Consider the following 14,989-nt stretch of genomic DNA (forward strand, 5'->3'; position numbering starts at 1 on the left):
GATTCAGAACTCGGCTCCAAGTCCAACACTGGGGTGCACCGTCCGGAAGGTGCTGGGGTGCCAGACTCTGGAGTCGGGACTCAGGACCCTGGCAGGCGGGGAGGCTCTTCTCACCAACAGGAAACGATTTAAGTTGACGTGAAGAAAGCGAGCTCAGTCTCAGAGCAGGTCTCCACAGGGCGCCGTGTGTCTGGGGCATCAGCAGAAGGACCCCGGGGGAGGGGGACAGGACTTGGGGTGGTCATCAAGAGCTCCTCTCTGTCCAGTGAATCGGCCACTGTTCCCGGTTCTCCACCGAGCGTCATCCTCCAGGATTTTCAGGGAGTTTCGCTTGCCCACAGTGCACAGTTCTCAGAGGAGAATACACATCGTGTAACGGCAAAGCCCGTCCCAGACCAAACACAGGTACGCCCCATCAGACAATCGAAACCCGAGAACTCAGTATTTCTGAGTAAGAGTTTGCCGATAATTGCTCTTTAGCCCTTTTTTACCAAAAGAAATCCAGAAGTGGCTGTTAGCATTAAGGGAAAGCTTCCAGACTGTGGCTAAACCCCAGTCCTCACCATCACATGCTCCCTCCTCACACACACACATATACACACATAGACACAGCTCAGGTCCCGCGGTGAGGCTTTAAATTCTGTTATTGTTTATGTGTGCTCATATATAAATGATATAAAGATAATAATAACAATAGGGTGGGTTGGGGGAAAGTCCTTGGGTTAGTAGCCATATTTTGACAATGCTCTTTCATCAGTAGTTAAAAAGGCTTAACAACATGCAAGGCATCGGGGGTAGGGTGAGGGCCGAGAGTCCTGTACGATGTTACAAATGTTTGTTTCGTAAGTTCACGAGTACTATCCACTTACTGCTTATGCATGTTTGTGTATGAGTGACACACTTCAACAAATTAAAAAAATTTTTTTAAAAAGTCAGCCACATAGAAACTCTGTCAAGTAAAGGCCCAAAGCTAAGCCGTTACCTCCAGGGAGTCGCCATCACAGTCGCCCTCCTCGGTGCTCCTTCCCTTCTCTTCCGTCATGGTATCCACCATTTCAAAAAACCTACAGTAGAAGTTGGTAAGAGGTCACGCACAACATTCTCTATGAAACAGCAGCAAGTACATGCCAAACTGACTTCAGAGCACAAAACACGAGGGCTGGGTCTCTAACTTCAGGCAATAGATAGAGCTCATCTGAGTCAGGGTGAAAAACAGCAGTTTTCCAAAAGGAAACATTCAGATTGGGAGGATTTACACTTCGACTATAAAATAGAGAAGACACACATGCCTGCCTCAGCGGCTGTAGCGAGGCTGATGTGAGGGATACAGCACTGCTCCCCTGTTCAATACTAGCCATTATCATTTTGCTGCTTTTATTTAAAATTGAACACAACAAAAATACTGATATTCTGGAATAGTGTCTAGATTTTGAAGTGACTCTTTGGGACACTGTTGGTTACTCTGACATCCAATCTCAGTAACTGCTGCTGAGCACCTCAAAATCAAGCACGTGTGGTCCCATCAACTGTCTGAGAAATGTGATGTGAACCTGGAAAGCCTGGCTTATTCACTGATGTCAGAAGTCACCTCTCTCTCGGTGACAAGTCACATTTTTCCTCAAGAACATGTAGTGGAAAGTTTCTTTCTGGAGACCATTTCATGGCCAGTGAGAAGCCGATTAGCCCCCTGCAACAGTGGCTGTGGCCAGGCCCTTCAGAGGGCGTGTCAACACGTGTGCGGAGACAGAAGGAAGCCGAGCAGGGGAGCAGGGGCTGGTTCCCCCCCCCCCGGGCAGACCCTGCTGTGCAACGGCAGCCCAAAGGAAGAGCAGATTATGGTGTGACAGGAAAAGTTTGCACAACAAAACTCAGAGCCTTATTCCTCTCTGTACCTATTTTTATTCATCCTTCCCTCCATCTACCCAACCATCATCCTTCCTTCCATCCATTCAGTGAGAAATACTTGAGTGTCTACAAGGATCAGAAACTGTTTTGGCCATTAGGGATATGACATTGAAGAAAACAGAAAAGTGGGATGAGAAGGGGAAGAAGATGCTGGGTGCACACAGAAGGTTTAATAAGGTCATATGCAAATATGTGTCACTGGTTGGACTTTATGGTAACACATTATAATGAATGTGACAAACGCTGTTATATATGGATGTGATTGTGGCTAAAATGAATAGGCTAGGAAGATTAATGTTAGTTGGAGGAGAGTTGGAGGATAATATTGTATAACAGTGATTTTGGCAATACATGAGGATGGTGGTTCATAATATAAATACAGAAATGTTCTTCTGCAGGGTGTTAAGAATGTGGAATGTTGGGATAATATGGGAAAAATACAACAAAAACAATTTATGGACTATAGTCAACAACAACATTGTAATGCTTTTGTAGCAAAAGCAAAGTTGGCACTATTAATTCTAAAGGTAAAAAAACAGATATGAGGTTTGGTTTGTGTGCTATGAAAAAGATTATCATTTTTTCTCATTACTAAGAAGACCTTGACCATGTCATTTAACTAATCTGTGCCCATCTCTGTATCTTTCTGAACAACAGGGTGGAATCTAAGTTGGAATTAGACAAGATAATAATGCCTAAAAAAGACTGTTTTAGGAGTAATGTTTCCATATCTTGTTGAGCTGCCTTTTCTGTCCTTTCATTTTTTTGAATTTGAAATAAAGTTATTTAGGAAAAAAAGGAAAGTATATTTTGGAGTTTGAAGTCTATGGAGTTTACATGCGATGCCACCTTCTCCCTACTTACTTCTTGGAGGTCAATGACAAGAAAAAAAGAAATTCCCAGGCCTGAGTGGCATAAAAGCATGCTCTCCTTGAAGATTAAATATCAAGATGATTTAGAGATCAAAGCAAGTTCAACCAAGAGGAAGAAGAAAGTGAATCACCTAAAAAAATCTGGCTTTAATATCTGGGGTTAAGATGGAACACTTGAGCACAATTTTTCAACATGAACGTCCCTCAACAAAACATAATAATGCTTATATAAGTGGAATGGGAACACAAGATATTAAGATTCTAATATGAGCCAGGATTTAGAACTACTGCTGTAGATAATGGCGAGATTTTTCAAAAGAATCCAAGAATGACAATACTGGTAATCACAAATTACAATAAGCGAGCACTTTAAAAATGAGATCTAACATCTGGTAATTAATTAGTAAGTCTTGATAAGCCGCCCCCAAATTCTCTGTTAAACATACCACATAATGATTAAACAGTAGCCTAAATAAAATATTTACATAACCACTTAGCAATTGATTCTTTGCAGGAGCTACATAGTCACTCATTAATTAGAAATGATCAGGTAAGAACATTCTTTCTCACACACAATGACTCGTACGTACTTTTTACAATGAAGTTCTGTACAGAAGTAGATTTGGAAATCATCAGAATTATGAAGTACATAAAGGAAGCAGCACCGCTCCTCAAATTTAGAAATACTGAAACAAACAAACAAAAGCATTATTCAGGGACATGCCAATGCTTCTATGGAACTGTAATGAGAAGTGCTTTTTATGTTCAACCCTAATTATGGTAACTCTGCTCATGATAATACTTGAAAAAGTGACATTCCCTGTGCCACAATATGAAAATTATTTAACATGCTGAGACTTCTCCTCCTCCTATCTGGACAGGTTATTCCAGGGATCAGAGGGACACGTAAGCTCTGTGTCCATCCAGTTCAGCAAGGAAAGATGCTGCTTCCCACCACATGAATCCGTGTGTAGGGAAGTTGAGAATAAATATCAGCTGGCTGATTGACTGTCCAGATTCTGCTTCTATGGGATTTACAAAACAGGGAAATATTTCCAAAGCTAGGGAGGCAATTTGTGCGGCAGTAAAAGTACCCCATTAGACACAGAGATTTCAGAGGAGTGAAGAAATGTACTTGGTGGGACTAGACAGGTGGTTTACGTTGCAATATCAATTTAGAGCTGAACAACCATGCCATGTCTTTGCATGGCAAGGGACTGCAAAACTTTCTCTGTGATGGAACAGATAGTAAATACTTTAGGCTTTGCTGGCCCAATTACTCAATTCTGTCTTAGACAATATATGAATGTAGCTGGGTTCCAATAAAACTTTATTACAAAAACAGGTAGTGGGCCAGACGTGGCTTCCAGGGCCTGGTTTGCTGACCCCTCTTTTATGCCTTTGCAACAGCTGTTCCTTCCATTTGGAATGCACATCCACTTTTTACTTTTTAAAGAAGTTCTATTTATCATTTAAGACCCAGCTTAGACCCTACCATCCTCCCTTCCCTACTTCTACCCTCGACAGAAAGACTTCCTCTTGCAACCCTGTCCTTTGCACGCACTGTTCTTGTGACTCTGTCCTTATGGTTAAGGTCTGTTTTCCCCCTGGGCTGTAAGCTCTTTGAGAGCAAACTTCCTGTTCAAGTCATTTTTGCATCCTCAGGAGTATTATTAATGCAACATTAGGACGCAGCTGGTGCACAATAAATGCCCATTGGCTCGAGCTGAGCAAGTTCTGAGGTGATGCAAGAACGTGCTGACCTAGTTGGATTTTCTTCTATAGTTATCATCTCTTCTTTATTGAGGAGGAAGCCAGGAAAAGTTAACTAACTCTCTTTGAAGTCACAGACAAGAACTCAAGTTTCCCAACAAACAATCTAGCAACAGCCCCATGGAGGCATTCTAGGGGGAAGTCATAAATCCCAACAAATGCTAAGTAGTGGCGCCAACATTAATTAAAGAATATTAAGTTATTGGAAAATAGATTGGATAAAATGAAATCTATATTTACCATGCTTTCCTAAATGGATTGCTGAAAAATGCAGCAATTGATAGCAAGTGCTTTGATAACAACCGGTTTTAAAAACTAAATAGTAAGAGGGTACAGGTTTATTTGAGAAGGCATCGATTGGAAAGGTGTATAATGAGTCACCCCACAATCCTGCTCGTTTCTGTTCACATCATTCATGAGGTAACAGGTGGTTTTACCAGGCAAACTCCAATTATCAATGACTCAGAGCTGTACCAGCTCAGGCTCTGACAAACCCAACCACTATTATTCCAAGGGCAACAGGATATTGCATAATTGACCTGCAGAAATCTTTCGTTTTCTCTCATTTCTATTATGTGGGGATAAGTAGTAGTAAACACAAACTAATTTAGTTTGAAATCTGCAGGAATTGGTTTAGCATCTCAGGTAGAGCAAATATTCAAGCTCTTAATCAATGGCTTCTGGTTCCGAAAAATTTTATTACTACATAGCAGGAAATGGCATTTCCTGAGCCCTGAGTGGCACAGTGACAGCAACATCAGAACTGAATAGAACTGAAGCAAACCATTGTATTCCTAAGAGCATGGCGTAGACAGTGACCCTTAGGGGAAGGTAAATAAAAAATTAATGAATTACCTAGGCTCTCGCCTCATTCATACCAGCTACAGAACAAAACCTGGGAGAAGGGATGTGTGCTTTGGCTCCATCCAAGGGGAGATTATTAGCTAGTATACCAAAAGAGCCTGAAAACCATCCTAAAACATAAACCAGCATCTCAGCCAGCTCACTTTTATCTACATCTTAATTCGAGCCTGGAGTTCACACTGAACCCTCAGTTATGGAATTTTAAGGAGATAAGCTCAGAGCACTTCAACCAACAGTGAAGGATTTGTTGCAAATCTTTTCATAATGGAGACAGTGAGACCAAAAATAACTGAGCCTTCCCACCAAGAGAACGATTCTTGAAGTTCTTTGCATTTTAAAAATCATAACTAAAAGTCCTATCCAGGCCATGGAGAGCCCAGAAATTTCTTTGAAGGAAATAAAATGTATCAAGGAAACTTACCTCACTCCCCTGACAGAAGATGCACTAAAATTCCACTCGTGTATACCTTTCTAGAACATGAAGAAGAACATTTGTTGAGTCATACAAATGGAAAATTACAAAATAACAATAGGAACATTATTTGAATATTCTTTAGTAATACACATGGGGTAATTTTTCCTAGGGCATAATTCTTCATGAACAAAATTATCTGGATGCAAACTCCAATTCTTTCTGAAGTCATCAGGATTTAATAATTCCTGTATTTCAATGTGTCTTAGGAATAGCACCACTTTCAAAGAGCCTAAGAGAATCAGTCTCATTCAATTCTAATGCTTGATTTTTAGCAGATTAGCCTAATAGTGATTTTAAATGTTTTAGGAAAAAACACATAGCCACTGATCAAGGTAATTAAATTATAATAGTCAAGTGATGTTTCTTTTCTGTGAAACAAAAACACTGATTTGAGTAAAATTTTTGCAAGGTTTTAGAGAGAGTTGTTTAGGTCTGAACTGCTTCTAGTTAAATCTTCTAACTAAAATGGTGGCCTGATTTCTTAAGAAAACCACAGTGCAAGCATGTATGTCAGTTTGCACGCTGCAAAATGTGTTGTTACCTAATTTATGCAAAATTAAGCATGCTAATACAGTTTGACCATAAAAGAATTGTTGATTATATGGTAAGCACAGGTGATTTTCAGGGCAATGATGGAAAACTGGGAGTTTATTTCCTGAATTTATTATTAAAACTGAGTTAAAATTAATTTTGAGTTCACATGTACCTAAAATAGATACAAGATGGGTCACATTCCTTATAAAATATTTCTGACCACAATATAGACTTAATAGCATAAATATTTTATAAAGACATAAGTACCAATTCCTGAGACCAGGTTTAGCAAGTACTGTGTCAAGGTAAAGTCACACTGAATTCACTTCTGTAAAACAACCAGAAAAACAAGCTACTGTTATCTATCCCCTTAAGACCTCTCCAGGAGGCTGAGGCCTTGGCCAGGCCAGTGAAATGGGGAACGAAAGCCTGGGACTCTCCACGTGGCTGAAGCCACTCCAAGAGCCACAACTGATGTCCACAGCCTCTAGCTCTTTGCCAGGACCATGCAACTTAAAATAAAAATTTAGCTTCTCACCCCCAAAGGAGATGGGCTAAGATGCTAGTTTCCATGCACATCTATCAGGTCCTGGCGAGACATCCTGGTTTACCACTAGAACCTGTGCGGCGCACGAAGCCCGAGGAGAGCATGGAGTGAGTTTAGTTCCAGGGGTAGCCTGCAGCCTCCGCTGCTAATCTGCAAAGCGGCCGCTGGTGAACGTCTAAACAGAGGCCCCCAGGAGCTGCGGCTGGCACCTCCACACTCGCAGCCCATGCGGCCTCACCCTCCGAGCCTGCTCTGGGCAGCTTCCTTAGGCATCCCCAGGAGAAGGTGGTGCTGAGTGCTCAGCAGCCCAGCAAAAGGGCTCAGAGCTGCCAAGCTCCCAGGAGGGTGCCGGGAACAGCCATCTTCCAGCAGCCCTGTCCTCGGGGCAGCCCAGGAGAGATTTCTGGGACTGATGGGGCTGGGCCGGCAGGGAAGGAGTGGGGCATCTCCAGAATGTGAGGCTCCCGAGGGGCTGCCAGGGCGGCGGGCGAACCCCCCACTTCCACAACGTGAAGAGTGCTGGGGAAGCAGAGGGCCCCCTCCCCGGCCCCGTTGCTAGTGGGTCTCGCCCCACCGGGGGCGCTGGTGAGCTCCGGAGCCAGCAGGGACCTGAAGGGAGGGCCAGAGGCTGGAGAGCTAGAGTGGGCATCAGCCCATCTGGCCCCAAACCAGCGCAGCCGCAGGCAATCGGAGCCTCTGACCCCGGGCCCCGCCGGGACCGGACCGGGCTGGGGCTGGTGGCCGAGGTCAGGACTGAGCCACCGGATGATGGGCTGGTGACCCAGGCAATGGGCATCCTCTCCCGGCTCCCTTGCCAACAAAAAAGCGAAGAGGTTCAGGCGCAGGTGTGGTGTCAGGGAAGGGGCGGCACTCCCTGGCTGGTGGGTGGTGTGGCCAAGGACACGCTGCCACTCCTGGTGCTCAGGGGGCCTGATGCCCCTCCACACACCGTCCAGGCCAGGGGATGCGTGGAACTGCCACGGGAGGAGAACCAGCAGTGTCAGAGAGAAGCCAACTCAGAATCCTCACGCTGCGGAGCCTCGGGGAGCGCCCCAGACGCCCCAGCGCTGGTGTCCCTGCGGCAGGAGGCAAGCGCCTTTCCTGATCAGGTTAAGCCACTTTAAGCTGGAACTTGTCGCTGAAAGCATCCTTGATGGATGGAGCATCAATCAGGGAGATCTAGAATCTGGGGTCCATGTGCCCCCCTCCCAAGTTTCCTGGGTGCTCTTGGAGCGGCCTCCGGCTAGCTGGGAGAAGGAGAGGGGCAGCCCTGAGCTTTTTGCAGTGACCCTGCCACCTGCCCCCTCCTCAGGGCTGGGGTGGGAAACTCTGTTCACCACTCTTGGGGGGCCTTGCACTGCGAGCTCTGCTAAGGTCCCACAGAGGCCACGGAGGGGCGGGGTCAGGGGCCTGAACCTCAGACCTCAGAGGAGGGGAACTTAATAGGAACCCTTAAAAGAGCTCACAGATGACTTCCCTCTGCCTCAGTCTGCACACATGCAGACCTTCTCAGGGGACCAAATTACTGTAAGCAGCAAGTATCCACGGAGCAAAAGAAAAACTTCAGCGGTGGGGAGTTCACTTTCATTTTGCTGCTGAATGCCAAGTAACTCACTACGAGTTCCTGAACTCTTTGAGAATTAGCAAAATGAATTTAAAATATTAAATATTGCAGTGTAAAGCATATAACTGTTCATTCCATTTTTCAGAAGGAAAATACTGAGAGAGGGAGCAAAGAAGTAATGAAAAGGCAACATACACTGTTGTTCCACTAACTTAGAAAAATTTAAAAAAATATTCTATGATAAGCCATCCATTTCATATTTAACGTAAGACCTATTAAACCTGTTTGGTTAATAACAGGTATTATCACTTCTTTAAACTAACATAGTAATAATGAAGCTTCTTGTTTTTATCATTTGTCCTTACTCCATTTTTACCACTTCTATTTTAAAAAGAAGAAAATGGCAGTAGTAATGAATACTCTATGGGAAGAAACAAGGGGTTGCAAAGACAGTGCGTCAATTCAAAATGGAAATTGATTTATTTAAGAAACCTTAAATTATTGACTAAGAGAATATTTAGCACTAAAGATAATGAGAAGTGGGACACTGCAAATGTAATTCTAACCAAAAGATGGTGAAAAGAGACGGGACAATTCATAGCCTGAAACAGTATATACTGCCTCTCCATTCACTCAGTTTTATCCTAATATATTTACTTCCCTTAGTATAGTACACAAATGATCTCTACGAGTGTCACAAAACATTAAGAGGCCAGTCAAAGCCTCACTCAGTTGAATGAAAACCTTCATGGAAGGGGAACAATGGTAACTCCCTGCAATGAGTCCTCATTTCCGGAACATCTCAGGATTACTTTCGGTTCTTTCTTTTTGTCTTCCAAATACCTCTGGCTCTCGGTACATGCTCCCAGCCTTGCTAATTCCTCAGCCCATTTAGTTTCCAAGGGTCCTTGGATAACCTTGCTCTTTCTCATTAAGCCTCCTACTTCCCTTACTTATTGAGGTTTCTACGGGATGACTATTATATTTCTTCATCTTGTGAGAACAGGTATGCATATGTTTTAAAACAATATAAGTAAGATACAATGCACTTTTTTTTTAGGAGGTACTGGAGATGAACCCAGGACCCTGTACATGGGAAGCAGGCAGTCAACCACTTGAGCTACATTTGCTCCCCAGCAATGCACTTTCTTTTGTTTGTTTTTAAAGATTTATTTTTTAATTTATTACCCACCCCCCCACTGCCCGTTGTCCGTTCTCTGTGTCCATTTGCTGCGTGTTCTTCTGTGTCCACCTGCATTTTTGTCAGCAGCACTGGGAATCTGTGTCTCTTTTTGTTGCATCATCTTGCTGTGTCAGCTCTCCATGCATGCGGCACTACTCCTGGGCAGGCTGTGCTTTTCTCACGTGGGCGGCTCTCCTTACGGGGCGCACTCCTTGCACGTGGGTCTCCCCTATGCGGGGGACACCCCTGCATGGCAGGGCACTCCTTGGGTGCATCAGCACTGCGTGTGGGCCAGCCCATCACATGGGTCAGGAGGCCCTGGGTTTGAACCCTGGACCTCCCATGTGGTAGGCAGATGCTCTCTCCGTTGAGCCAAATCTGTGCTTCCCAATGCACATTTAAATAAAGTGAATATGTACATAGAGTGTTGTGTTGACTCTACTCCATTTTGTCTCTGGACACCTCCACTTAGAGTCAGGCCATCAACTCCAACTAAACAAGTCTGAAATGAAATTCCTTATGGTTCCTCCACACCACAGCCTTTCCTTCTAAGGACCCTATGAGGGCAAGTGATGAAATCCAAATTTGCATCACCATTCAATCATTCCTTCCTTTTAATTGCTCCTCCTAATTAGTGATTGCCACTGTTTGCTTGTCAAATAACTATCCCCTTCCAGTCATAATCGCATCCTCCAGTGGCCTCATGTGGCCTCAGTGGCCTCATGTCCAGCAGTTCCTCTAACAGCCTCCGCTGTGACACTTCACATTCCAAGACCTTGGAACTCCAGTGTCAAGGCCAGATCAGTCTTAGAGCTCCAAGAGCCACCACGGACTGAGCATGCCATGAGGTACAATTATTCTCCTTTTGCATATGAGGGAGCCGAGGCAGGGGCAGTTTGCGGACCCAGGCACAAAGCAAGCAAGAGAAAAAGTCCGCCTGCCCCTCGGCATTTGGATGCTCTAGTCCACCTTCAAGCCAACTCTTAATTTTAATGAAACTTCAGTGGCCCTTGCCTCTACCACCACACATCCAAATTCTTCCTCCTGGCTCGTGAAGTCCTCCGTGGTTTTACACCACCTGCCTTTCCAGCCCCATTCAGCACCCCCCAGCACATCTCCTCCTGGCTCCCCAACACCCCTAGCGCGCTATCACTTTGGCGCCTCTGTGAGAATTCTGTCTTCTTGTAACCTGGATTGTCCATTTCCCATTAACTGCTTCAAGTCCTAAAGTCCCACCCACAGCCAACGTCGACGTCCTACTTCCTTCCCGACGTCTCCCCAAGGACTCCGCGGTTCCCGGGCTTCCCTCTCTCTGCACTTCACCACCCAAGAGCCCACCTATCCCTCCTACAAACTAGCAGGCTCCCGAGCCCCAGGGAACTCAAAATATGCTTGAGCCTGACAGGTGCTGCGGTTACCTCAACCATCTCTTCCTCGGCTGTGGCACGATGGCCCTGGAGAGGCTGCTCCACCGTCTGGGCCAGAAGTGGTTTGTAGGGCTGCCGGACCAGTGCCCCCTTACAAGGCTTTTCACTTTTCACAAAGTGAGTATAACGGAAAGCCACGTCCTAGCTGAGAGTCTATCCTAAAAGTCTGTTATCGAAGAAGTTCTCTGTTATGAGTGAGTGTGCTAAGCGGTTTTCTTCCCTCTTTATCTGCATGATTGACACTCCTAAGAGTGAAAAAATATCAAGTTCCTAACTACGCAGACTGGCATGTGTAATTTGAGGTTTGTTGAGTGAGTAGCCTTGGTTACCACAACGTCTATTAGCGGAGTGCCTCTACAATTCTGGTGCAACCACCCCAGAATTGCTCTGTAAATGCAGCGGCTCGGGCAACGTTCCACGGACTGGGAGGAAGACCACCGTTTTGAAAGATGCTACTTGGAATTCCTCATTGCTATTGCATGGCTTTGGTGCTGGGAATGGACTGTCCTCCCCATGTGTACTATGCAATTTCACATTACCACCCGGAGTGACGCCTGCTAAAACACCCTAACAAGACTTAAAATGACCAACTTCTGCCAAACATATGAAAACTTAGAATACAAACACAGATGCATTTGGGGGAAGGCTCTGCCTCGCTCTGCCCACTTTAAGCACAAGAGCCAACCTTTCCTAAGAGGTGTGGCCAAGAGCAGGTGACCTCTGGCCACCCCAATGGAGGTCACAGGGCCTGGCAGCTGTGGGATCCCCATGACTGACCCCTGGGAAGGGCCCGTCCAGCTGAAGGGCCCTGCTCTTCTTGCCGGGTGACTGGCCTGCAGCGTTGAGTCTCCGCAGAGCTTCCTAAGGCGCTGGCTCACGTACCTTGATGCCGAGACCCTCTTTCGTAGGCTGACATACAGGCCAGGAATCTGCATTCTAACCTGCTTCACAGGGGGCCCGAAGGTCCGTGTTCCAGGGGACCACACTGTGGGAAGCACCACCCCAGGAGCCAGCTGAGCCCAGAGTCAAGGAGGCACCATCTTCTCCAGCTACTCCATCTGGGAACTTGTATTCCCACACCTGTTGGACCTGGGCTGCACAGGAGAATCGCACCTCGCGCTTCATAAAAAGGCACGTGCCCAAGCTTCACTCTGGGTCTTAGAGATTCCACTTCAGCAGGTCGACTGGGGCTCGGGGCACCTGTGATCCTAAAAGGCCAGGGCTATGCCCTCATGTCACTCCAACAACCTTCCAGATGCTTGCTCCAGGTATCTAGGGAGCCAAGCAGGGTCAGATTCCGGGCGTTTCAGAGGCAGGGGTTAGGCCCGGTGAGTCCGGGTGGCATGTACACTGCAGGGGCTTTATTACTATGCTGTCGTTACCACTGGTAAAGTACATCGAGCATTTACTGCACACCTGTCTCTGTGCACTCCGCCTCCATTTTCAGGTGGGTGTTTTTACCCTTATTCCATTCTACAGGTGAGGGCACTGCAGCTGAGAGAGGCCAAGTTGCCCAAAGGCTATGATAGGATTTGTAAGTGATATGTGGACTCAGAGGCCTCATTTCAAAAAACTGCAACCCCATACACCAATCCTCATTCCTGCTTCCCTTTCCTGCTTTAATTGTCCCTATCGCCATCTAATATATCTCTATGTTCCCTCTTTGCTTATTGTCTGTGTCCCTGAGTAGAAGGTAAGCCCTGTAAGGGCAGGAATTTTGCTGATTTGGTACCCACCTGTTTTTCCCATGCCTAGCCAGGGTCTCGCACAGATGACCTGCTCAATAATATTTGTTGAGCAAATGAACAATGTTTAAAGGCATTTTATAAAGACATCTTGGAAAACAATTATTTAAAAAAATAGAAGAACCACATTTTAACAAAACCTCTCATTTCTGTGGTACATCTTGCAGGCTGGAGTCGGGTCCTTAAGAGTTATCTTTCTTCTAAAGCATTAAAAAATTTTAATTGTGCATGAATTAAAACTGATGAAATACAGAAGTAGAAGGATTATGAAATGAGTGTTGGGAATCCTTCTGAAGGCAAGGTATTTGTTTTGAGCACAGCACACTGAGTTAGCGGCTAATCTGCACTTGAGCAGCTCCTTAGGCAACCACAGAGACGAAACGCAAACTATAGGGGTATCAGCGTCACCCTGGAAGTGGTGCTATTCTGACAAGGGTTTAAGGCACACATCTTTCAAATCAGGTATTTTATGTATGTTCATTGGTACATGAGTTCATTTATAACACGAACTTTTAAAACACCAGAAAAACATTACAATTCAAAGTCCTTGGGATGCTTATGCCATCTATAATCAAAATCCAAATAGTTCATTTTATTCTGTTAAATGAGTGAAATTCATAATCCAAATTTAGTGAATTTTATATTATAGAACGTGTCAATGCCAAAATAAATATACAGCCAAGAGATTTTTTTTCCTTAACTAATGCAGATGTTTGCTGGAATATATAAATACCAGGAGTGTGGCAAGTCCTGCCCTGCTACAGCTCTGGTCTTTGCAATTGCTTTGCTCACCTTATCATCAGGAAGCACATGCCAAATTGATATTGTCTTTTCCTCGACTTCATTGTTGATAGACAAATAAGAAGGCTGATAGATTTTAGTTGGTTCTAATATTAATACCTTGAAAACATAAGGCAAAGAAACTTATATTAGTGAGTTAACTCGTAAACCACATACAGCTACACTCACAACACAGCACCCACTGACAATGGACAGACAAGCTCTGGGTCCCGGGCTGGAGTCAAACCATTTTAATATGTGATTCTTGCCATTCCTATGAGTCCTTTTAGCATTTTATGGTCTTACCCATTTATCATGAAGTCCAATAAAACATCATCTTTTATTGCTAAAGAAATATAAAATATGTTTTAGGAGGTACCAGGGATTGAACCTGGGACCTCTAACACGGGAAACAGGCGCTCAACCACTGAGCCACATTCACTCCCTGGAAACACATTTTCTGAAGTCCAAACCAAACATTAGTGTGGCTATGACCAATCTACCAGCAATACTTTTTTAAAAAAGCTTATTCTTTATCACCCAAAACAAACTCTGTTTCTATAAATATAAATGTGTCAGAGAAAGGCGGATACATGATAAAACAATTCTGTACACGGACAAGAAAAAGCAAGATTCCCTATATAGAATGTCACATACTTATTTTCAGGTTTCTCTTAACGTGCTTTTTCATAAAAACATAGTAAGTAGTATGGTTTTCATACCCATATAAATGGATTTAGAAATGATTTTTGGTTATTATCAAAAGAGTTTTATATATAAACCAAAGAAATGAATATGGCTATATGAAAGAATAAATGTTTTTGCCCTGCCTTCAAGATAAAGGATCTATTTATCAACAATTATCTATTTAGGCTTATAAGAGAAAATGAGAGAGAAATAAAACTCCCTTGGATTTTTGGAGATACATGAGGGGGTACACTAAGGTTGAGTTGAGAATCTTCATCAAAGGATTGCATAGTATGTTATACTACTAACATCTCATAGTTGGAGCAAATAACAAAATACCACATTCTCTGATTCCCAAGGTGTTGCAATTATGATGTAGTTGTTAAAATGGCTAAAAGTACCTACCTAGCCCACATTTTCTATGTGGATTTCAGCAGAAATGTTTTGTTTGTTTTTGTTTTAAAAGCCAATATTTAGCCATCATAAAAACTGGCACTGTTCTTTCTACTTCACTGCTGAAAACCCAAGAAAATTACCTTTTAGAACTAATCTTAAATCAAGCAAGTTTTCCAAAAAAAACACAAAGTTTGTAGGAGAAAATCTGAAGGCTTTTTCAAAAAGGAATTACAGACT

At 44.1% G+C, this 14,989-nt stretch overlaps 1 protein-coding gene across 1 annotated transcript in view; it reads right to left on the minus strand.

Annotated features, from left to right (window-relative positions):
* The window catches only part of MAP3K5 (mitogen-activated protein kinase kinase kinase 5), a 209,632-nt gene that overhangs the window by 66,967 nt on the left and 127,676 nt on the right, over positions 1-14,989 (minus strand). Inside the window, exons 11-14 of the mRNA XM_058307543.2 lie at positions 13,682-13,789; positions 5,836-5,885; positions 3,368-3,463; positions 983-1,064 (exon numbers count right to left, since the gene is read on the minus strand). Of these exons, the coding sequence (XP_058163526.1) occupies positions 983-1,064; positions 3,368-3,463; positions 5,836-5,885; positions 13,682-13,789 (336 nt within the window). The remainder of the gene's footprint in view (positions 1-982; positions 1,065-3,367; positions 3,464-5,835; positions 5,886-13,681; positions 13,790-14,989) is intronic.

Source organism: Dasypus novemcinctus, chromosome 11, assembly GCF_030445035.2.
Source record: "Dasypus novemcinctus isolate mDasNov1 chromosome 11, mDasNov1.1.hap2, whole genome shotgun sequence".
NCBI lineage: Eukaryota > Metazoa > Chordata > Mammalia > Cingulata > Dasypodidae > Dasypus > Dasypus novemcinctus.